Genomic DNA, 23794 nt, shown 5'->3' with positions numbered 1-23794 from the left:
GCAAAGGCTCAGCTGGGCAAGGGCTAGGGAAGGGCCTTGGGTGATCAGACCTTGTCCTGCTTGTTGGTAACACGGGCATGGGCAGTTGGGGTGACGTCTCCCCTAAGCATCTCCAGCTCCAGGTCTCTGTGGTTTTAGGAGCTGGGGGCCAGACTCACTGGAGACTTTCACAGAAAACTAGGGCGCCTGGGATTGTCCAGCTGCCCCTCTGGGCCTCATCTCTAGAAGTCTGGGGTGGGGAGGTGGCCTGGGACACCCTGTATCACGGACCCTTCTCTTCCTCCCAAACCTGACACCCTCGGGGGTCCAGGGCTGGCCCTCAGCCGGGCACCGCCACAGCCCTGGAGTGCCTGCCTTTGGGGACACATGACCAGGCCTGGGACAGTGCCTTGATCCTCCTGGACAGCAGACCCCCCACAGGGAGGACCCTGCTTGGACACAAACGCGGTTCAGCGAGCGGGGAAGGAGCCTCAAAAGTGAGGCTTTGGCGCCCTCTGCCGGCGTGTCTGCGAATGACTGCTCCCTGCCTGCAGCCTGGCCCCCTGCCGACGACCACCCAAGCAACGCTGCTACTGGGGAGCCGGCGGCCCTATGTGGGCCCCGAGGGCTGCTCCCGGTGTCCACAGCTCTGCCTCCGCCCTCAGCTTGGCTGGAGACAGACAGGCCTCGCGCACTGCCGGCCGTCTCTCCGGGGGCCCGGTCGAGCACCTCACCCTCAGGCAGGGCCGCCCTCGGTGCCCCTGCGTCCACCCCCGTGCCTCCCCGGGTCTGTTCAGGCCTGGAGGCCAGTGAGGAAGGTCAATATTTACTGCTGATACCGTCACTGAGAAGGCAAATAAATAGTGCCAAGGGCCAGGAGGAAGTGCCAGCCCATAATGCCAGCTCCAGGCACTGACGCAACCCAGGAGGCCTGCCTGGAGGCAGCTGTGCCCACTGGCAGAACCATCTAAGGCTGGGGCAGGGGCAGGGGCAGGCACCCTGTGCCAGGCGAGTCAGCACCAGGGGCAGAGCCTTGTTCTGGCCTCAGTCTCCCCAACAGAAGCAGGGGTGCCAGGCCCCACTCCACACACATGTGGGACGAGGAGACAGATGCAAGGACATGAGTGCCAGTACTTGTGCAGGACCAGCTGGTGGCACTGGGGCAGCATCCCCCAGAACTTGGCCCCCCAGACCCCACTGGTGGTCATCCATATCTCTGAGGGGCTGGCAGGGTTGGGGCCCTTGCTGGAGGGGGGCTTGGACCTTCCTCAGCACCAGGCTCAGACACATGCCTGGTGCGGCTACAGGTCAGGGCAGCCAGGTTGCAGGGGAGGCAGGGTCTGAGGGCATGAGCCTGTCCTCCCGATTCCCAGAAGCGGTGGGTGGGGTGGGGCGGGGCCGGCACAGTGGGCAGGGTGGCTCTGGGGGCCCTGGGAGCTGCCCTCACCCCCTGCAGCCCTGCGTTGCCCATGAGAGATGCCAGCTGCTGGGCCCTGCCCCCTCAGGCCCTGGATGGCACCCCCTGGGCATCTGAGGTCAGTGCCCCGGGCAGTCTGGTCAGGAACCTCAATCTGACCTGTCTCCTCTACGTATTCCTATGCCTAGTGCCTCGGATTGCCCCTTGCCCCTGCCCCCGTGACCTCATCTGTGTGACAGGGGTGGAAAGATCACCCCTTCCCCCCGAGTCCCTGATACCATCCCTGGGAGTCTCTTTGCAACACCTTTTCAAGGAGGAGACTCTGGATGAGGTCCCCAGTGACAGGGCTGGGGCAGGTCTCACTGCAGCAATGGGGGCAGAAGGGAGCAGTGTGCCACAGCAGGGCACAGCCTGGCCGAGTCTTTTTCAGGTAGGCGTAGACCCCCCTGGCGCCTCAACCTAGAAAGTTGGGCCCTTCTGGGGACGCTAGCATGCCCCAGCCCCACTCAGAACCAGCCCTGGGATGGACCCCAAAGCCCTCCTGGCCACCATCCCCGCAGCCTCCTGAGTTTGTTTGGAACCTGAAGAGGAGGAGCCGCCCCCTGCCCTCCCCCAGGGTCTTCCAGCCAGGCAGGACCTGCTTGGCCAACTGCCCCTGAGGGCAGCACAGACGCCTGGCCTGCTCCCTGTGCCTGGCTCAGCCACGTGCACGTACCTCAGTGCCTGCGGAACACTGGTGCCTCCACCAAGTGGACAGGCGGTCTGGGCTCCCCTGGGCGGTCTGCTTCAGGTCCCGCCACCTCTCCCCTCCTCTTCCGGGTCCAGTGTCCGCTTTCTCTCGCCCTCTGCCTGCAAAGCCCTGACCCACTCCAGGGGCGGAGCTTACTGGGGGCCTGTGACCCCTCCTGCTGGGATGGGGGGCCAGGGCGGCCGAAGCGGGGGACTGGAAGAGAGCCCCTGGACTGCAGGTGGGATGCCTGGACAGCCTGGCTGGGTGGAGGGTCTGCTCCCGCTCTGAGTTGTTCTCCGTGTGCCTGTGGCCACCAGGGCCCAGGTGCCCAGCTCCGGCCTCCCACCTAGCGCAGCCAGGTGGAGCTTTCAGGAGAGGTACAGATTGGTTTGGCCTGGGCAGCTAGCAGGCTGGCCAGGCCTTGGGGCAGCCAGGGTCACCCACTGACCTCCAAGCCCAGCCAGCCCAGCCAGCCCCCGGTCTTGCCTCTGCCACCTAGCTTTGGCCTGGGCTGGGTGCCCAATGGAGCTTCCCTTGGCTGCAGTGGGTGCTAGAAGTAGACCAGAGGTCCAGGGTACCCAGGCTCCATCAGGAACCCCCAAAGATCTGAACCCAGTGTGACCTTGTCTTCGGTCGGGGCACTTGGGCACAGTTGGGACAGCCATCCCGTTTGTGGCTAAGGGAGTCTGGTCAGGTGGGCCTGGCTTCCAGGTCCACTGGGAGGCAGGGAGCCCCTGGTCCCGTCCCTGGTTCTGGGACCCTGCAACACCCGCCCCAGCCCTGCAGCTGCACTAATTCTGAAGCCTCTGCTCAGTGCCAACGGTGGTCCACTATCTGCCCCTTTGGCTTGTGGGGACCGCCTGGCCTCCCGCCTTTCCTCCAGGGCACTAATTGGACCCTCAAGGCCTCTGGCCAGGTCTGGGCTGGGGGCTGTGGAGCAAGGGTGCATAGCTCCCAGCACGCTCGGCTCACACCCCCAGCCTCCCAGAGACTCCCACAGCTCTTCTCTGTGCAGCCTGAGGCAGCTGAGCAGAGCCCACCGCCGGAGGTCCAGAACTCTGTGATTGTGGAGTGACAGTGTGGAGGGGCCTGAGCAGAGAGGCCAGGAGGGGGCCTGGCTGGGGGTCCCTGTGCACCCTGCCCCACCTAGCCCGCTCCTGGCCATCCCACGCTGAAGCCACACAGACGACAGACACCGCAGAGCTCATTTGGGGATTTATTTAGCCATTGGGGTGCAGGAGGCTGGGGCTCCTTTGGGGGTTTATTCAGATACCGGGGTGCAGGTGCCACCTAGTTGCAGTAGTTCTCCAGCTGGTACAGGGAGCAGACGCCCGTACAGCACTGCTCCACGATGCCACGTTTCTGCTTGGGCGCCTCCGCCGGAAAGGGCTGCAGGCCCGTGCCCAGCTCCACCTCCCCCACTGCGGGCAGACAGGGAGACACGGGACAGTCAGGGGGCGGCACCCTGGGAGAGTGGGCTAGCTGTCCCCTTCGCCTCCCCACCCTGCTCTCCTGCTCAGCTTGTAGGGAGCTGGGGGCTTGCCCCAAGTGTGGGCACAGAGGCCCGTGGACCCAAAGTCCAAACTTGCTGCTATCCCTGCCCCCAGGCCCCAGGACACTGCCACAGCTGGGACCCTAAACACCAGGGCCCTCCTCTCAGCCCCTGATCTCCCCGCCTGCCAGGCACCGCTGGTGCGTGCCCCTTCCACAGAGACACAGAACAGCCTTAACTAAAAGGCCCAGAGGCCTTGAGTTTCCTCATCCCCTCAAGGCCCCTGACACCTGTCGCCCCCACCACGTCACCTAAGACCCCAAAGACCCCAGCCTGCCGGGACTTGGTCCTTGATATCGCCCATCCCTGAAGCTGCCGCTGACCTAGGAGGGAAGAGGAGTGGGGGACACTGGTTTGAGCCACTCCCCACAGGGAGAGCAGCTGGGTTGGGGGGCGGGTACCCTCAGCTCCAGGCTGTACCACTTCAGCCCTTGATGTGGTCCTCCCCCAGGAACCCGGCTCAGCCACTTTGTAGGTATGAAAAGGGAATCTGGTTTTCCTTGTGCAAAGCCCACCTGACTCCATCCCAGGGCCAGTCACCTGTGCACCACCTCTGCCCTTGCCAGGGAGAAGGTTCAAGCCCAGGGAGCTCACCTTGTGTGTCCTCCACCTCCCGGCGGGTCTTTGGGGTATAGAAGAAGCCTCGCTCCCCACACACCAGGTACAGCGCCTCCACCAGGTGGGAGCCACACAGGTGCTGGTTGACGAAGGCCCTGGCAGGGGGGGGTGCCCCGACGGCCAACAGGGCCAGCAGCGGCAGGAGGCGCGTCCACAGGGCCATGGCTAGGACAGTGACCTGGGAACAGGCAGGGTTGAGGCTGGCCAGGAGATCACACCCCTACCAGGGCCCCCAGAACTTGGCCCCAGAGCCCCCAGGAGAGAAGCCCCAGCCCCATGCCCCCTTGCAAAGGGCTAGCCTGGGGTCCAGTACTCACGCAGACCTGCTTGCTGGTAGCCACAGGTACAGTGGTCTGGACGGCTGAGGGCTGCGAGTCCTACTGGCTTTATAGCCCCCCGAGCCCGCCTCCCCAGCCCCCAGCCTGCCACTCTGTCCATTAGGGCCTCGGGTGTGGGGGTGGCAGATGGCCGGTCGGAGGCTGCGATGGCACTTTCCGGATCATTTCTCCAGAGCTGGACCTCCCGGCACGTCCCTGGTCATCAGCACCTCCTGGCTGTAAGGTCATTAACGTCCTAATGAGGTGCTTGATGACGTAGTGGTCCCTGTCCCAGCGGGGGGCAATGCTTCAGCAGTACAGACCACCACCATGTTTTCACGTCAGTTTGGAGAGCTGGGGGTGGGGGAGGGCACTGGGGGCAGCTGAGGGGGGAGACCCTGCCCCTGGGATGCTGGCCCCCCAGTGGCCCTACGGACTGGCCATAGCACTCCCTCTCAGGCCATGAGGGAGGGAGGTGAAGTGCCCTCCCCCAGGACAGCAGCCCCAGCTGTGACCCCAGGGTGGGGGACAAGCGGGCTGTGGGGCTCCCACAGGCCAGCCCTTTCTCTGTTGGCCCCTGTTCATCATCTTTAAAGTGGAGTGGTAGACCCCCTCTGTGTGGCGGCCACAAGGACTCCGTGGACCAGGTGCCTTTTGGCCCCCACCCCTTCCATGGGCCCCTCACACTGGCCACGTGACCCCTTCTCTGTCCCCTGAATGAACCCTCCCAGACAGGCACGCCACCCTGTGGGTGACAACTGACTCTGAGCCCAGCTCCTGGCTCCTCCACCTCCAACCTCTTCCTTGGCCCCAGAGCCAGGGCCCAAAAGAGCAGCCGGGACATTCCAGCCTGTCCTGGCCAAGGGCAGGCAGAGTCCTGGTCCCTCCCATCCAGGTGGCCTGAGGGGAGATGGGGGACATCCTGTGCCCCAGTCCTTTTGTGCCTGCTACCTCTGCCTCACACCGATTCCTCCTCCCCAGCCATCAGTGGGGACCCCCGGCTGGGCTCCTGGGCCTGCCTCCTGGGGCTGTGACTTCGTGGCCCTGCCCAAGGCTCAAAGAGTTCTGTGGAGGGGGCACCAGCTCCCTGCTGCCCCTCCAGGTGCTGTGGCCACCGGGGGCCACCATGTTGCTCCAGTGGTCTCCAGCCAGGGAAGGCGTGGCACTTCCTTTAGTGGGCTGTGCAGGAAAGGATGGGGGGCACACAGGTGGGTAGGTTGGAGCCAAGGGGCACGGGTGAAAGGGAGACAGTGTAGGCCATCAACTTCAGGCAGCTTGATGAGCCTACCCCGAGGGTCTCAATGGGGGTTGCAGCCCTTCAGAAATGGCCCCTGTTAGAACCTCCCAGGCTGAAGGCACAAAGGGTTGAGTACAGACAAGGTACTTGACAGAAGGACAGCCAGCCAGGGAGGGCTGGGGAAGGGGGGCTCTGGCCAGGAGGGATTTGATGGATGAATAAGAGTTTACCAGGATGGACAACCCAAGGGCTTAGAGCTAGGAGCCTGGCAGGGCTTGGCTGGAGAGGGTATGCAGGGCCTTGAAGCCCAGGAAGGGTGTCAGCTTCACCCTGCAGGCACCTCACAGAAAGTCCAGAAGCTGCTCCCTCCAAGGGCCAGAGAAGGCAGCTGGGCGTGGTGGGGGCCCAGGCTGGGGGCTGCCTGGCAAGGCTGGGGATGATGTCCAGGACCCTGGAGGGTGCTGGGGGGCATCCTGCAGACCCCACGATCCAGCCTGCACTGGCTTGCTAGGGAGACTGAGGCCCAACGGGTCACCCAGGGCCCAACATAGCTGACATCTTTGTATCCTTCTCTACACGTTTCGGGGAGCATGTGAAGGCCCATTTCAGCACCTGCCCCTGGCCAGGCCCCTTGAGTGGGGTCACGAGGAGGTCAGAGGTGGCCCCCCCCATTCCTCTGATGCTTGCGAGGGCTGGCACCCTGGCCTCTTCCTATAGGGGCACCTCAGATGCATGAAGAAGGGTCATGGCTGTAGCCTTCCTCAGAGACCACCACTCCCATCAGCATAGCCTGCCCCTGCCCTCAGACTCAGGGCTCCTGGTCAGCTGACCCCTGCCTCAGGCTGCTGTCCCCCACAGAGACGGGCAGCCCAGCTCACCCCCCCTAGGCCCTGTAGAGCCACTGGGGTCCAAGCAGGCCGGGTCTTCTGGCCCAAGCAGGGAACCAGGCTGATGGGGTGAAGGGCTCCCATCTGGCCTGGGTCTCCCTGACACAAGTCAGAGCTGGGCCCATCCCCCAAGGAGGGAGGAGGCAGAGGGAGACCACTGAGGAGGCTGGCCAGGGCCATGAGGGCTGTGAACCTGTGGGCAGACCCCTGGGCCCCTTCTGGTCAGAGGCACGGCCCCAAGCAGGTACACAGAGAGCAGTTTCTGTCTTTTATTGAGATTTCGAGGGGCAGCTCCAGGGTCAGGGGCACACAAGGCTAGGTGGCCCCCGCATCCGGGGCCCAAGAACAGCGGCAGAGACAGGACCACACACACCTGGACAAAGCTGAGAAGCGGGTGAGTGGGGGCCGGTGGTGGTGTCCATGACCAGGGCAGGGCACGCAGGCCGGCAGGGTTGGGGTGGGGCCCCTGCACTCCTGCACCTAGCCGATGACGCTCAGTGCATGGCTGAGAGCCTGCAGCTCATCCTGGACAGCCTCCAGCGAGCGCCGGATGGAGCGGGGGCTGTCCAGCACCTCAATGGCCATCGTGTACGGGTCAAACCTCACGGAGAACGGGCGCTGGATGCGCGCAGCGTAGCTCCTGAGGAGAGGGCCAGGGCAGCCTCGGTCATGGGGCCAGAATGGGGCTCAGACCTCCCCGGACTCGTCCGAGAATGCATCCTGCCCACCATTCCAGGCACAGACGGGAAGACTGAGGTCCACCCAGGCCAGGTCTGAGGCCTCCTCCAAGGGCCGGATGGGGAGTGGGGGAGGCAGGCCAGTTACCCATCCCTCCCTCCACCTCCCCAAAGCCCAGCTCAGCCAGCCCTCCTCCTCCTGGAAGCCCTCCTGACTATCCCCTGAAGAGCACCCAGGTACATCCCTGTCCCTAAGCCCTTGTGGGAGTCCAGCCCTCTCAGCACCGGCACATAGCTCCTGGGCCTCAGGTTCCCCTGTGTACCACGGGAGCTTGGCCAGAAAATAAGAAGGCCCTTCCAGAGCATGAACAGGTGGGCTGGGTAGGGCTCTGCTTCCCCGTGTGGTCACTGCTGATCACTGTACCCCAGCCACTGTCCCAGAATTCCTGCTCCCATACCCCCCACTCTTCCGGCTCTCCCACCCACCCCCAAGCTCCCCCCACCAGGCCCTTGACCCCCCCCTTCCAACCACCCCTGGCCCCCTATCCCAACCACTGCTGGCCCTAGGCCCCAGTTGCCCAGGGAGCAGGCGGCTGGAAGGGACCCCGCACGTCCTTAGAGCCTTGACCCTGTCTCCTCCTAGAAGCCTAGCCTTGGCATCTCCTCGACCTGACCTTGACCAGCCACCCCAACGCTGGCAGACCCCAGCCCCCAAACTCCTCAGGAGTCCTGCTCAGGGAGGGTACAGCTGCTGTGAAGGGTGTTGTAACTGAGGGTCAGTCTCCTCATCTGTGAAATATCTCCACATTTTAGGGCCGTGGTGGGGACCTCTACCTCAGCTTGTCCTTGGCGTCGCTGAAGCTCTCAGACACGAAGTAGACAGGCTGGTAGGTCTGGTCCTGGTAGGGCTGTATAGCCGCAGCATCGGGGTCGAAGGCTCGGACCTCGGGCTCCTCAGACAGGGAGTGCTGTGGGGAGGCCAGTCACCCAGGGCCCAAGGGAGTGGGGGTGTGCTGAGAATGGGGCGCTGGCCTGATGCATGGTGACGGTGGACTCCGGTATGGACCTCCACTTCCCAGTCCCCCTGCCTAGAAGGGTCCTCCCCACAGCCCGAGACAGAGTGGGGTGTTGACCCCAGAGACAAGCATCTTCTGTCCTTCTGAGGGGTGGCCAGCCCCTCTGCCAGGCTCCCGCCTCCAGTGAGGTCTCAATCCAGGAGGGCCTGGCTGAGTTACCCTCCCTGCCAGAGCCCACTGGGAGCCCTGCCCCCTTCCCCTGGGCTCACCAGGAGCTCCCCGTAGGAGGAAAGCAGCCCAGCGCCGTAGGCCTTCACCTCGCCATTCTGCTTGCACAGCCCAAACTCCACAGTGAACCAGTACAGCTGGGGGGACAGTCCATGGTCAGTGATAGCTGCAGGTGCCACCTACAGGGCCTGGACACAGCCACTCAGGGCCCCAGCTAAAGGTCCTGGTGCCAGGGGCCCTCCGCCGGACAGGTGTGGATACTCGGCCGGCAGAGCCAGCTGAAGCCCGGGTTGTGAGCCCCCACTCCCAGGGTGACTCGAGGGTCAGGACCCACCGTGGATAACTTCTCAATTTCCTCATCCGAGGCTCCCAGGGATGCAAGGCCGATGTCCTGCGGAGGGAAGAGGAGGCTGACACGGCGGTGGCAGGGGGCAAGTGTGACAAAGTGGGGTGCTGGCGTGTCAGTAGCCCCCTCTAGGGGTCTCCCTGGGCGCAGTCCAAGGTGCAAGATCCCCCCACCCAGCGGCCTGGCTTTGCACGCAGCGGTTCCACAAGAGGCCAGCAGGTGACAGTAGAGGCCGCGGGACCCAGCCTGGGCGCGTTGCTGTACCCAGGGGCTCGGAAAAGGATCTCCCTAAAGTCACCTGGGGACGTGGTGCGGGGACCTCACTGAGTGTCAGCCCTCCCCACCCACCTCCCCGATGACCCGCTGATCCTGGGACGCACCTGGGAGAACTGTGCGAAGGTCCTGTCGGCCAGCATGGGCACGTGACCCAGCAGCTCGTGACAGCAGTCCCTGCAGGGGCGGGGAGAGGGCAGGGCTGGAGCGCAGGGGGTGCCCTCCTGCTGCCCCCTGACACATGGGCATCAGGGCCTCAGGGGACATTCTGGGCCTCACAGCCCCTTGTTCTGTCTGCAGGTGGCATCCTAGGGCCCGGGAGCTGGGCGGGCTGAGGGGGGCACTCACGGCTCGGGGGAGTGCATGGGCGAGGACGCGTGGCGGATGTACTGGGTGCACTGGAACACGCGGAAGGCCAGGCTGGCCAGGAAGTCCCGGGCAGACAGCAGGCCGGCCACGGGTCGCAGCTGGAAGCCTGTCCGCTCTGCAACGGGCCACACAGGGCAGTCAGTGCGTTGAGGACAGGGTGGCAAGGGACTGGGGTGATGTGGGGCTGGGAGTGTCCTGGGGTGGGTATGTCACATGGTGGGGTGTTATGGGGCGGATGCGGTACAGGATGGGGCACACAGTGGAGGGGTTGTAGGGCAGGGGTGTCACGGGACAGGGGTATCACAGGGTGGCGGTGTCATTAGCTAGGAATGCCATGGGGTGATGGGTTAGGGTGTCACTCCGCAGGGGTGTCACAGAGCACAGGTGGTACAGGGCAGGGGTGGCACAGAGCACAGGTGTTTCAGGGCAGGGGTGGCACACAGAGGAGGGGCCGTAGGGTGGAGTGGTGCAGGCAGTCTGGAGCCCGAGCCAGGAGTGGGCAGATGGGGGCTGCAGTGGTGAGTGCCCCCAGCCTGCTCACCCTTCAGGAAGCAGGACACGTCCTCCAGCTGGGGGATGTTGTCCTCACGGTAGCCACTGAAGCGTTCTAGTAAGTCAAAGGCCTCCAGGTACTCACGGCAGGCATGGGTGGCGTAGAGACCCTTCAGGGTTGTGTAGACCTCCTTCCTGTGGGCAAGGGGCTCAGGCTCGGGCTGCCCGAGCCCCAGCCCAGCCCGTGCCCACCCAGTGCCAGGCCTGTCCCGTCTGTTCCAGAGCACCCCCACACCCTGTCTGGACCCCACGGCAGGCTCCTTGCTGACCCCTGAAGACCCTGCCACTGGAAGGGCCTTTGCTGGCAGCTTGGGGTATCTGAGGGGACGGGGGTGCTGTGGGGGCCACCCCTTGGCTTCCTGGGGTTGACCCACCAGGAGGGGCAGCCCCTTCCTCCAGGCCCAAAGTCCAGGGCTCAGGAAATCCCTCCTTCACCTGGCCCCAGTCTCTCCTGCTGCGCCCTCCCCGTGCCCCGCCCCCAGCCATGTCACTGCGTCTCACCAGGTGGCAATCTCCTCTGCCGTGTACTCCACACGGGGAATGGGCTCGCCACTGCGGGAGGGGTAGTGGTCAGCCTTGGCCCCTTGGGGCAGGGAGGCAGGAGGTGGAGCTCAGAGCCGCTGGCCAGCCGTGACCCAGCTTTGCCATGGACTGGCTGTGTGGCCTTAGCAAGTTGCCTGACCTCCCTGTGCCTCAGTTTCCTCAGCTGTGACTTGGGGAGAATGCCAGCACCCACCCTGAAGGGTTGTTATCCGGTGGACGGGTCCACGTATGCCAAGTTCTTGAAGGGACCCCATGTCTTCGGCAACAGGCAAGGTGAGGCAGAAGACCCTACCCCCTTGCTCTCCTCCCCCCCTCCCCCCGCCCAGCCTGGAGCAAGGCTGCAGGGCCAGGTCAGGGTCCCGAGGGTAGGGGGGGTGAAGGTCCCAGGGGCGGGCACTCTTACTGCCGGTACTGGAAGGCTATCTCCGCAATCAGCTTCCTGCGCTGCCTGTATACCTGGTCCGAGAAGCCCTGAGGGCAGACAGGGTGGCAGGGTCAGGGGCTGTCCTGCCCTCCCGACTGCAGCCCCCCGGCAGGGACACCTCGGGTGATCTCATCGATTCCACCAGTGTTCCGGGCAGCAGACGGATGGACCAACGAGGGCCAACTGGGGTCTGCACCCACCCCACTACCTACGGACCTGGGGCACCCAGTAGGGGTGGGATGCCTGGGCAGGCCGGCTCACCGGGTGGTCCAAGTCCAGGTCCGGGTCAAACTTGGTGACCAGGTGGTGGCACTGGTCCAGTTCAGAGACTTTCTTCGGGAACCAGGGGACTTCGTGGGGCAAAAGGAAAGGGACAAATGAGCACGGAGCCTGGGGCACCCCACACCCTCCCCCAGGCTCCATGGAGGGGACTGGTCGGGGAGGAAGAGCCTGGGGGAGGGCTGGGAGCTGGGGGAAGGCACCATGTGGTGCCCTTGGGGCCCTCACCTTGAAGGAATTTCTGTACTTAGTCCCAAGGTCATTTGTCCCACCCATGGGCAGAGGGCCCGTTCTCACCCTTGTCCTCCTTGGCACCTCGCAGGTCCTCAGACACCCGGCGCATGGAGCTGAGCAGGGCGGCCACGTCGGCGCTGGGCACCTCGCAGCGGACGAAGTACTCCAGGTGGGGGCCCCCGCTCCGAGGCCTGGCGGCAGGCCGTGTCTCCAGGTGGTGGATTTTGGCTTCAAATGTCTTAGGGAATAGAAACAGGGAGGGGGACAGGAGACCAGGAAGGTGAGGTCAATGGAGCGGGGCCTCGGCTGGGGATCAGAGCAGCCAGGCTTTCCCAGGCCGGCTCATGCCCCTCATGCCGCCAGCTCCCCACCACCCTGGGCAGGGTTTGTAATGAGGCTGGTCTCATCGGGGATCCCTGCAGCAGCCTCCTTGACTCCTTCCTGAGCACTGCTGCCCATGTGTCCCCAGGTGGCGTCTGCACATGTCCCTCCATCCCTGATGGCTTCATGCAGGCCCACTGCCCCCACAGGAACAGCCAGGAGGGCCTGGACCCCTCTGTGATGAGGGCACAGCTCAGGCCCGAAGAGCTGTGTGCCCGGGGCACTGGCACAGACGGCCACTGGGTCCCCCGCCCACAGCACGGTCACCCGGCAACAAGGGTGCCTCCTCGGTGACAGCCCCTCCAGCCATGCAGCCACATGGGAAGCTGCCAGGGAGTCCAGCTCTAATGTCATTTAGGAGCTTCTGCCAGGAGCCAGGTCACTGCCCGCCTAGGCCCGATGTGGCCAGAGCAGCTGATGAAATCAAAGACCATGTTAGCCGGGGGCTCCATCGGGGACTGGGGGAGCCACTCAGCCCTCTGTGCCCTACTTCCCAGCTGCCCTGCCGGGGCCATGCGTGTTCACTCCCCTCACCCATGTGATGGGCAGAGGGCCAGAGAGAGAGAGCCTGAGGGAGAGTCACAGGAATGGGTGGCAGGAACGTGGTGGCCCAACATCAGGACATGGGCTCAGGGCATTCCTAAGACCATAAAAGGTGTGGGGAGGGGTCCCAGGCTAGAGCTCCCTGCGTGCAGACCTCGGTCCTGCGTGCTTGAGCAGGGGTCCCTGGGACCTCTCCTCTTGTGCCCTGGCTGCCACGTTGCCCGTGGAGTGGACACAGGGTCCTATGCACATTCATGTGCCTGCATGGTCACACACATGACACGTGTGCAGCGTGTACGTGCACATGCATGTGTGTGCACGCATGTGCATATATGTTGTGTGCATGTTGGTGCGTGTATGCACACGCTCTCCAAGGCAGCAGCCTGGCCTGGGAACTCACCTCAAACACCTTCACAACGCGCGACAGGGGCGCAGGCTTGACGCCCCGCAGGGAGAAGAGCAGGTTCAGCAAGGCCTGGCCATCCTTCTCCTGAAAGGCCACTGCCTCCAGGGGGTCCCCAGGCTCCGAACATGCTGCAGCTGCCGCCGCTGCCGCCTCCCGCTCCTTGCGTGCATCCTCAATGAGGCTCTGCCGCCGCCCGATGAACCGCGGAGACTGTGGGGACAGAAGCCCGGCTCCTGCTCATCTGCCAGAGCCGCACCCCACGGGCCCTCCTGGTGGCTATGATGGGGTCTGCACGCAGGAAGCACAAGGGACACCCGAGGAGACACGCAGGGACACCCAGCCCAGATCTCGTTATTGGGTGCCTACTGTGTCCTTGGGGCATCTGGCCTGCTGAGATGGAAGCTGAGTTCACATGGGGGCCAGGGAGGATGCTGGCCACCTGGTCCCCCATACACAGCTGCTGTATCACCTCTGTCCCCAGGCCTGGCCCTAACTGGATTAGGTGACAGGAAGACAGTGACTCAGGAGAGCAGCTCCCTCCACCCCAGAGATGGACAGCGGCCAGCACCGGGGGAGGGTCAGACCGCAAGCTCTGTCCTTCCCAAGGCCTTGCTTCAGGCCCACAGAATGGCCCCTCTCGTGGTCCCCTCCTGGCCTGTCCTCATCCAGGACTCGGGGGTTGTGGCCCTCCTGTCCCATCTGCATGGTGGTCTTTCCTATGCTGGCAGCCGAGGGGGCATGGCCAGGCCTCACCCACCACCCAGGGCACTGCCCTTCGTCTACGCCACCCTCCTGCCCTCCTCCCCCCACCCCGGGGGGACTGCTCGTCACTCCTCTGCTTCTCCTCAAAGCTCTGGCCACAGGGCACCCCGCAGGGGTGTAGCCACCGCTGGCTGTCTATCTGTCCCTGACTCCTGCTGAGCCTAGAGCCCCACCCAGTCGGGCTGGACCCCCAAGAAATGTTTGATCCCTCCACACAAGGGAAGAATGAATTCCTGCCCTTGGCCTCGGGGGTCCTAGAGCAGCATGGGGAGTGGGAGAAGCCCCACCTGGCCGGTGGGCACAGCCAAGACCACAGCCCCACGCTGGGAGGGCCCCACGGGGAGGGCATCACACTGGAAACCTGGGGGAAGGTCTTTACCCCCAGCGGGGTTCCCAAGAAAGTCTGAGGAGATTAAATGTCTATAACCTGAACCATGCTTTCATTAAAGGCCTGCACATTTCCCATGTGCTGGGGCTTATGATTCTGTCCCTGAGGTGAACCGGGGCCCTCTTCCTGGCTAAGGAGAGGCTCCTGCATCTAATCCACTGAGGGGGCCAACTCCAGTCTGCCCCTTATACTCAGGGTTGGGGCACTTTCCAGGGGCATCAGCAAGGCCCCGGGGGTAGCAGGGCATGAGAGGTGGGATTCAAGCCAAGAGAAACTCCTTTCTCTTTCTAGTGCAAGGGAACACAGCATACACGGCAAATGGATGGATGGATGGGTGGACAGACAGACAGGTGGATGGATGGATGGACGGACGGACAGGTGGGTGGGTGGATGGGTGGGTGGAAGGGTGGATGTGTGGATGGATGGATGGGGGATTGGGGGGTGGATGGGTGGGTGAGTGGGTGAATGGATAAACGGGTAGATGGATGGAAGGATGAGTGACTGGGCGGGGGGATGGATGCATGGTTGGATGGGCAGGAGGGTGAGTGGGTGGGTGGAGGAAATCTCCCCTGAGCCTGGATCACTTTCTGACTCAGGCTCGTGCCCCTCGGCACACCCCATCCTCGGCTCCATCAGGGCCTGGGGTGCTCCCTCCCCAGACAGCAAGTACCCCTCACCCCCGCACTGTTGCTGACCAGGGCAGTGGAGACAAGCAGGAAAAGGGCAAATGGAGGGAGGCCAGGGCTTGCAGGCATGGCCTCGGGCTGTCTTGCTCACAGGAACTCCTTTCTCAAAGGATACATCTTCCTGACCCCTGCCTCCAAGATTCAAGGGAAAACCCAACTTCTCGGGAGGCAAACCCAAGACACAGAGAGGCCCAAACAGACCCCGAGAGGGGCTGCCACGAGAGATACACTCCTGTGGACATGTGCCATCTCACACACACACAAGCGCGCACACACAGAATGCTCTCCCAGAGGCACAAACAGGCAGCCAGAGGCGCTGGGCCCTGATACGCCCGTACGCCACCCCCTAGGTCCGGAGCTGGTGTGGACACTGAGCCTGGACTGACCCGCCAGTCTGCAGAGGGACTGAGGCACCTGCCACCTGGGCTTCTCGTCGGCTCCAGCAGCAGGTGCCTGCACAGCCTCTTACCATGATGGCCTCGGCCTGCTTGGCGTCCAGCTCGGACACGGCCCGGCGGAAGCCCTTGGTCTGCTGTGCGGTGGTGTTGGAGGTAGGCATGGTGGTGAAGTCGGTCTCCAACTCCACAGCCCTCTGCCAGGCAGCCTCTTATAGGCCGGGCTGACGTCAGAGCCCCTGCGGGGCCCCCCTCCTCCTGCATCACCCCCTCTGCCGCCTCTCCCTGCCTGCCGTGCCTGAGGGCGGCAGGGTGGGCGAGCGGGAGGCGGTGAAGAGAGGGCTCTGTCGCATTAAATCTAATTGCATCTGCGTCGCAGACACCCAGGCGGGTCTGCCCGGCAGCCTGTGAATCACACTCTAGAGTCGAGGACGAGGGGCTTCTTGCACTCTGCAGGGGACTGGGGGCAGCAGGGGTCCCAGACCCCGACACGGGGACCTGCAGTGGACAGGCAGGGGCTATTCCAGCAGACCCTGGACTGTCGGGGCAGATGGCCAGGAAGGAAGGCACCCGAGGGGCAGATCAGAGCCTCTCCTGAATCAGGAGACAATTTGTTTCCTTTTCCAGAAGGTTCTTCACTTCACAAAATGTCTCCACAGGGTCCATCCCACCAGCAAGCTCCCACCAGATACGGATACCATCAGCGGGGGTGTTAGTCACTGCCTGCCCCCATCCCCTACACAGGGCCCAAGTGCCCAGACCCCCAGGCATGTCCAGTGGGGCCCAGAACTTTCCAGAAGGCCTATCCCTCCAGTGTGGAGGAGGAGACCAGGAAGCCAGGGAAAGGGCTGTGGTCTCACTCTGGGGTCTGCCCACCCTGGTGAGATGCGGATAGGGTGGGAGAGCCCTCTTCTGCCCACCCACCCCGGGGCCACTCCTCTCTTCCCCACCCTGCCCCTCAAACAAAGGGGATGGGATGGCGTGTGTGCTGGGTTCTGTCCCCCAGGAAAGATTTCCTCTCTTCCCACACAAGGGCCCTCCCTTCTGTCCCTGGGCCTTGTGTGGTGGGCTGGGACAGCTGCAGGCCAGAACCCCCTGAAAACAGGTGAGGGGAGGCACGGCTCCTTGGGATAGGACATTGGGTGCCCCCTAATCCACAGCCTGCAGGTTGTGCCCCATCAGGAGGAAGGGGCTTACCTGGGGAAGCCATTCCCACCGAGCACCTCTCGGGACCCTGAAACCCCCACTCCCTTCCTCGATGGTCCCCAGGGTATCCAGCCTATGGGAACCCCCTGATCCTTGATGGTCCCTGGGGTATCCAGCCTGCTGAAGCTCTGACCAGGCCTCCCCTGCTTCCTTCCAACCCCCAGAGTTCCCAGAAGGTCCCACTTTGCCCTTCCAGGGGTGGGTTGCTGGGGACCCCTTATTGATGCAGACCCAGGCCTGCCCCTGCTTCCTGCCCCCCCAGCCCTGCTCATTTGCTCAGAGGTGGAAGGGGTGGAAGGAGGGGAAATCTCCACAAAATACCACGCAGAAGTGCCCGCCGAGGCTGCAGATGTGGACTTAACCTTTCTGCAAATGTCTCCACCAACACAGATATTGTTTTTAATTCACGTCCTACCTGAGCCGGGTAGAGCTTGGACGGAAGCTGCGGAAGGAGCTAAGCTTCTAAGTTCCCCCGGAAGGGGCTCTGGGGACCCCTGGCCAGGGCCCAAGTCCCTGGGTAGGCTCTGCCAGCAGGGCTCCCTTCTCTGGCCGCCCCACTCATCTGAGGTCCCACTGGGTGGGGGGTGGACGCCCACATCTCATACTCACACACTGACAATCACACACACAGACACACTCACATACCCACACCCCACACTCACACACTCACACACAGACACACACTTCCACACCCCACACTCACACACAGACACACACGTCCACACCTCACACACACACTCACACACACACTTCCACACCCCACATTCACACACTCATACACACACATCCACGCTCCACACTCACACACTCACAATCACACACACAGACATGCTCACATGTCCACACCCCACACTCACACACATCCACACTCACACATCACACCCCACACTCACACACAGACACACACATCCACACCCCACACTCACACACAGACACACACGTCCACACCCCACATTCACACACTCACGCGCACACATCCACGCTCCACACTCACACACATATCCACAACCTACACTCACACACTCACGATCACACACACAGACATGCTCACATGTCCACACCCCACACTCACACACATCCACACTCACACGTCACGCCCCACACTCACACACACACACACGTCCACACCCCACACTCACACATAGACACACACGTCCACACCCTACACTCACACACACGTCCACACCCCACACTCACAAACAGACACACATGTCCACACCCCACACTTACACACAGACACACACGTCCACACCCCACACTCACATACTCACACACAGACACGCTCACATACCCACACTCCACACTCACACACAGACACAGACACACTCACACAGACACACTCACACACAGACTCACATATTCACATCACACATACACACATCTACACCCCCCACACACACTCACACACACACACGTCCACACCCCACATTCACACACACACACATCCACACTCACACATATCCACACCCCACACTCACACACTCACAATCACACACACAGACATGCTCACATGTCCACACCCCACACTCACACACTCACACACAGACACGCTCACACTAGTCCCTGGACCCCTTGTCCCTGGGTGCTGCCTGTCCCCCCACCAGCATCTCCAAGCCGGCAGTGCCCAGAGAAGGCAGGAACAACGACGAGGCCTGTGTTCCACCCCTGCAGAACACACACACCCAGCAGACTTGGGGGCAGCTCCGAGTGGGGCTCAGGGGTCCCAGCTTGCCCACTAGCCTTGCCTGATGCTTGGGGACAGGCAGGGAGGAAGAGCAGACAGACAAGAGAGCTCGCCTCCCCTGTTAGTGCTGAAATGTCAGAGCAATTAGCCCTAACGAGGCCATCTGATGGCGTGGAGCAGCCAGGCGGGTGAGGGGGACCAGCCATGAGCAAGTATCGACCAGGTGGACTCGAGCCTCGCCTCCCCTGGTCGATGGGACGCATTTAGAGACAATTGGGAGTTTGGAAGTCAGATGAAGACCCGCAGCTGCCGTGGACAGGATGCGGGGGATGCGAAGTGGGGCTGGTAGGGCAGGTCATAATGAGCCTCATCTGGGCAACCCCCAGGCCCCCCCACAGCCAGTGTCCACTGCTCCTCCTGGCTCCCTTCCACTGCCTACATCACACCAGGCCCTCAGGCCCGGTGGCTGCCTCCTCCTCCAGGCAGAACTCCCCGCTGGCTTCCTCTCTGAGCCTCCTTCCCACCAGGGCTGGTGGTGGAGGATGCACTGCCTCTTGGTGTGTGTAGGTGTGTGTAGGAGCTGGCAGGAGCCCATTCAGACAGTGCTGGGGTGGGAGAAGGAGGGCTCCGTCTCAGCCTCAGCCTCAGGCTCTGTCCCGATATCCCCTGCCCCTGGGCTCATGTTCCCATCCACTAGCCCATGGCCCCCCGGGGAATTGGTGGAGGGAGGGTCCACCCCGGCCCAGCTGAGGCTCCTGTCCCAGACATGAATCGCGTCTCAGGCACTTCCTCAGGGTCTGCCCAGCTGAGTGTGTGGTGCTGGGCTGGGCGCACTGGACCGGGAGCAGGACCCCTGCAGAGAGGAGCCCCCAGACCCACAGAGCAAGGGTGGAGTCACACCTGGGCCACATATGGAGGAAAGCCCATGGGGCTGGCGGGGAGGGCAAGGAGGGGGAGGGGACGGAGGGGCGGGTTACAGGCGGTCAGTGAGAGGTCACCATAACCCTACCACCCATGCGCTAACTTGAGGGGAAGGGGTGGCTCTGAGCTGGCTGAGCACCCTCATTTTGCAGTATCGCATGTACCCCTCGCACACCTTCATGAAGCACACACCTTCACTTCAGGGATGAGGGAAGTGAAATCCACCCATACCTGGCTCCCCGACATCACCTGAAGCCCTCGCCCCAGACATGGGGACCCTGGGGTCAAAGAGCAATCCTGGCCCTGTGCACAGAGCCTGCTCGTAGTTTCATTTGGTCTGTGTGGGTGAGGGGCAAGTGTGCATGTGTGTGTGTTCACGCATGTATGTGTATGTCTGTGTGTGCTTGTACGAGTGTGTGTGTGATGCAGGCATGTGTCTGTATGTCTGTGTGTGCTTGTACAAGTGTGCACTTGTGTCTGTGTGTGCACGAGTGTGCATTGCTTATGTGCGTGTGTACATATCTACCCATGTGTGTACGTGTTTGTGCAAGTGTGTGTGTATACAGTTGGGGCTTAGAAGGCCTGACCAACCATGGGCATGTGATAAGCAGGGAGACCTCCTGGCTCCTGTGTCCCTTCCAGACCCTTTGCAATGTCACAGCCCCCACCAGTCTGCTCTCAGTCCCTGCGGTCCTTCTCCAGACACCCCGCCTCACCCTGGGGTCCCTGTGGTCCCTCTCCAGACCCCCTGCCTCACTCTGGGGTCCCTGCAGTCCTTTTCTAGGTCCCCCACCTCACTCTGGGATCCCTCTCCAGGGCCCCCACCTCACCCCGGAGTCTCTGCAGTCCCTACTCTGGGGCCCCTGTCGTCCCTCTCCAGGCCCCCCTCACCCAGGGCCAGTGACTCAGTCTAACTGATGCCCCCCACCCCCCCGTTGCACCTCCCACCGCTCCTGACAAATCAGCTGGGTGAAAAGCAATAAGAGACGTTCAGTTCTCATTAGTCACTCATGGGCTGGCAACGGCAGCTGTGTTTTGACAGCAATCAAGTCTAATTACATGACCGCTGCCCCCTCTGGCCCCTCCGCACCATGCCGCAGGCCTGGGTCCCTGTCATCTGCCCTGTTCTGGGGAGGGGAGGGAGTTCTGATGCTTCAAGCTGGAGCCTGCAGGTGCCCAAGGCTCACGGTGGCCAGGGCTGCTGTGTCCCAAGTCACGTCATCCCTGTGGGTGCCTGCTCATCCACAGGTGGGGGTTTAGAGGCCCTGCCTGGCTTCCAGTGGCCGCCCATTCCCGCACTGCGGGACTAGGGGACCCTGGGTGGCATTAGTGGAGGTATAGTGGCTTGCCCTGCTTGACGTGGCCAGGACCACACGAGCAAAACCTCTTGGGGGACCCAGACAGGGACCTGGCCTTCCCAGGAGGACAGCCACTGTGGGAAGAGACAGAAGGCGGCAGTGGCCAAAGGCATGTAGACACCATCAGAGGGAGGAGGAGCTGTCACTGTCCTCCCTGAGGGCTGTCCTCCCCCATGCCCTGGGGTGGGCCCCCCCAAAAGTCCTCTCCTGGGGTGCTCACATCCTCACCCTCTGTCTCTCCTGGGAGCTGTCATGGATTGACTGTGTACCCCCAAAATACCTGTCAGCTTGGCTAGGTCATGATTCCCAGTATCGTTGGACTCTCTACCATTTTGTAGTCTGATGTGATTTTCCTACTTGTTGTAAATCCTATCACTATGATATAACGAGGTGGATTAGGTGCAGTTATATTGGTGAGACCTACAAGATTGGACAGTGTCTTAAGCCGGTCTCCTTTGAGATATAAAAGAGAGAAGCGAGCAGAGAGACGGGGGGCTCATACCACCAAGAAGGCAACGCCAGGAACAGAGCGTGTCCTTTGGACCCAAGGCTCCTGTGCTGAGAAGCTCCTTGACCAGAGGAAGACTGATGACAAGGACCTTCCTCCAGACCTTCCTCCCCTGGAGCTGACGCCCTGAATTTGGACTTCTAGCCTAATAAACTGTGACAGAATAAATTTCTTTGTTAAATGCCACTTGCGGTGTTTCTGTTCAGGGGCAGGTTGAGCAGCCTCACGTCTCCCATGAGGAGCTGCCTCTGTCTGGGAGTCAATGTGGCACCACACCCACATTTTAGGGGCTAGACTGTGGTGTCAATGCCCGCCTTCGATAGAGCCAGTGCCCCGGTCAGGGCAGCATGTTCTCGGGGGGCTCACGGCTGTGAACATCTGTATTTTTCCTTGGGAGAAACACTTTGTTCTCTCCGGCTCTGGAAACCAAGACCCAGGTGCCAGAGCACCCACAGGCAGGGAAACTGAGGCACGAGGTGAGTGGCACTTGCTGGGGGAGGGATGGCAGCCCCAGGGCTCTCTCCACTTCTGCCGTCCCTGCCTGCCGCCACAGCCAGCATCTTAATCTCCAGACTAGTAACATGGTACCCCGCACAAAGCAGGGGTACAGGTGAGGGAACTGAGGTGCCCTGCAGCACGGTCCTGCAGTGAGCCAGCAAGGGCCTGGATTGGCATACATGCCTCCACCCGCACAGGGGTTTACAGGGGGTGGCACTCTCCTGGTGCCACTCAGGGCTCCTGGCCCAGAATGCCCACCTTCCCGGCACACCTGAGATCTGCCTTGTTCCCCCTCTCCCCACCCCTCGAGACTCTGCTGGCCCCCACGACCCTTCTCTGAGGCCCTGCCTGGTGTTCTGGGCTGGCCCAAGTCCCAGGGCAGCCTGCACTGATGCTGCTCCTGAGGCAGGCCCCGCCCACTGACATTTCCACCACCGCTCACCCAGCCGCGTGATATTTAGACAGGGTTTATTACCACACAGTCGGGCACTGACACCGAGCTGGCCCTTGATCCGAAGCTTGTGTTTAATCAGCTTGTCCCTGCAGCCGGGGCTCCGGATGCCACCTGGCCAGCCCCTCGGGCCAGGCGGGCCCTGAGCTGGTTCCTTGGGGTGGTGAGGCCTCGGGGTACACAGGCGCTGTTCCCCCCAGGATGGGGCCCAGGGAGATCAGGACAGATTGTCTGCATTCATTCTCTTGCGTGCTTGCTCATTCATTCATTCATTCCTCTGTGTGGTCACTCATTTACTCATTCTCTTGTGTGCTCACTCATTCATTCCCCCGCATTGCTCACTTACGCATTCATTCATTCCCCTGTATGCTTGCTTACTCATTCATTTATTCTTCCTGTGTGCTCATTCACTTATCCATTCATTCATTCCCCTGTATGCCTACTCATTTATTCATTCATTCTCTTTATTCATTCACCCACCAGCATTGCCTGGGGGTAGGGGGAGAGTCTTTGGAACACAATGCAGTCTCAGCCCTTGTGGGTATAACAGTCTGAGATGGGGCAGACCCACGGGCAGCCCCTCAGTGCTGGTGAGACCGTGCAGGGGCCACCTGTCCCACCTGGGGGGCAGCCCAGAGCAGACACCCACACCCCTGCCACCACTCAGCATTGCCTTTGGGGGACCCAGGAGGTATGAGGAGAACCCCCTGCTCTCCAGGGAGGGGTGGCTAACGGTCAGCAGGGCTGGAGGGCGGTGAGGTGGGGAATGAGGAGGAAAAGGGGCCCAAGGTTTCTGGGAGAGATTTTGAGTTCTAGAAAATTCCCCAGATTTTTCTGCTTGGGTGGTCCTGCTGGGCTCCACTGGTCTCTTTTCCTGGGGGTGGGGCGAGCAGCCAGGAGTCACCCTTCTGGCCCAGGGCCTGCAGAAACTGAGGCCAAGAGGGGTTCTGAGCCCATCACACAGTGAGGGGGAGCCAGGCCCTCCTCCCTGTGACCTGAGCCAGGCTGAGGCCAGGCCAACTCCAAGAGCCAGGGACCAGGCTGCTGGGGACCCTCCTGTCAGGCTGGGGAGCCCAATGGCAAAGGGCAAGGGTGTGCAGACAGGCATTTGCAGTATCACCAGGGGTTATAGCTGCCCCTTTCAGCACCGGGGCCACGGCAGCCGTTCTGGAGCCTCCCCTCACCCCGCCGCCGCCTCGCCTCTTCCGAGGTCTTGAGATTGATCTGGACCAGGCGAGGCTGGTGCTGGGTGGAGTCTGACCGTGGCGGTAAAAGCCCTGCGCTGTCCAGCTGACATCCGGGAGAGACAAGAGCCCTGGGGGAGGGAGCAGTCGCTGCAGCGTGAGGTTGGGAACCCCCACCGAGGCCCAGAGGGGGCTGTGGGGCTGCCTGGCGTGGGGCCTCGGGAGGGTGGCACAGCCTTGCCAAGGACCAGAGACCTCGCCTCTTCCGAGGTCTTGAGATTGATCTGGACCAGGCGAGGCTGGTGCTGGGTGGAGTCTGACCGTGGCGGTAAAAGCCCTGCGCTGTCCAGCTGACATCCGGGAGAGACAAGAGCCCTGGGGGAGGGAGCAGTCGCTGCAGCGTGAGGTTGGGAACCCCCACCGAGGCCCAGAGGGGGCTGTGGGGCTGCCTGGCGTGGGGCCTCGGGAGGGTGGCACAGCCTTGCCAAGGACCAGAGACAGGGCAGCAAGGGCGTGTCCGGGACCCTCCCCACTCCGCTAGGCCTGGGTAGGACTCTTGCCCCGCCCTTGCCACCCTTTGGGCCCCAGACACTGTTCCCGCCTTCTGAGCGCTCTGCCAGCTCCAGGCCCCTCCCCTTCACAGTGCTTGTCGAGGCTGTAACTTTCCTTCTGTTTTCCTAAGCAATTAACTGCAGCCTGACTCCTCCCGGGTGAATGTTCCTTTCCCAGAACGAGTATCTCTGGT

General features: G+C 62.4%; 2 protein-coding genes and 1 long non-coding RNA gene across 3 annotated transcripts; 1 reads left to right on the top strand and 2 right to left on the bottom strand.

Annotated features, from left to right (window-relative positions):
• Positions 1-3334: 3334 nt before the first annotated feature.
• Positions 3335-4645, bottom strand: INS (insulin). The gene is made up of 3 exons (XM_049890171.1): positions 4620-4645; positions 4273-4474; positions 3335-3547 (listed from the first exon to the last, which is right to left on the bottom strand). The coding sequence occupies exons 2-3, from the start codon at positions 4457-4459 to the stop codon at positions 3417-3419; spliced, it is 318 nt and encodes a 105-aa protein (XP_049746128.1). The 5' UTR covers positions 4460-4474; positions 4620-4645; the 3' UTR covers positions 3335-3416.
• A 2353-nt stretch (positions 4646-6998) lies between these two features.
• Positions 6999-15403, bottom strand: TH (tyrosine hydroxylase). Its single transcript, XM_049892851.1, has 13 exons — positions 15302-15403; positions 13003-13218; positions 11742-11916; positions 11427-11515; positions 11145-11212; positions 10700-10750; positions 10188-10333; positions 9626-9761; positions 9385-9454; positions 8993-9049; positions 8700-8795; positions 8249-8382; positions 6999-7377 (listed from the first exon to the last, which is right to left on the bottom strand). The coding sequence occupies exons 1-13, from the start codon at positions 15401-15403 to the stop codon at positions 7218-7220; spliced, it is 1500 nt and encodes a 499-aa protein (XP_049748808.1). The 3' UTR covers positions 6999-7217.
• On the top strand, positions 9730-17102 carry LOC126081197 (uncharacterized). The gene is made up of 5 exons (XR_007518311.1): positions 9730-9787; positions 10421-11014; positions 11767-11847; positions 14450-14536; positions 15195-17102. It is a non-coding gene; the product is annotated as an uncharacterized LOC126081197 (long non-coding RNA).
• Positions 17103-23794: the final 6692 nt, after the last annotated feature.

This window comes from Elephas maximus, chromosome 7 (genome assembly GCF_024166365.1).
Source record: "Elephas maximus indicus isolate mEleMax1 chromosome 7, mEleMax1 primary haplotype, whole genome shotgun sequence".
NCBI lineage: Eukaryota > Metazoa > Chordata > Mammalia > Proboscidea > Elephantidae > Elephas > Elephas maximus.
The sequence above is the reverse complement of the archived record's forward strand: the minus strand, read 5'-3'. Positions and strand labels throughout refer to the sequence as shown.

Coding starts and splice junctions, on each gene's coding strand:
- TH (XM_049892851.1), bottom strand. CDS start 15,403: ATGCCTACCTCCAACACCACCGCACAGCAGACCAAGGGCTTCCGCCGG. Junction 9,050..9,384: donor CCTTCGCACAGTTCTCCCAG/GTGCGTCCCAGG, acceptor TTCCCTCCGCAG/GACATCGGCCTTGCATCCCT. Junction 7,378..8,248: donor GACGCCAAGGACAAGCTGAG/GTAGAGGTCCCC, acceptor CCCTCTCCTCAG/GAGCTACGCTGCGCGCATCC.
- INS (XM_049890171.1), bottom strand. CDS start 4,459: ATGGCCCTGTGGACGCGCCTCCTGCCGCTGCTGGCCCTGTTGGCCGTC. Junction 3,548..4,272: donor GGAGGTGGAGGACACACAAG/GTGAGCTCCCTG, acceptor GTCTGCCCGCAG/TGGGGGAGGTGGAGCTGGGC.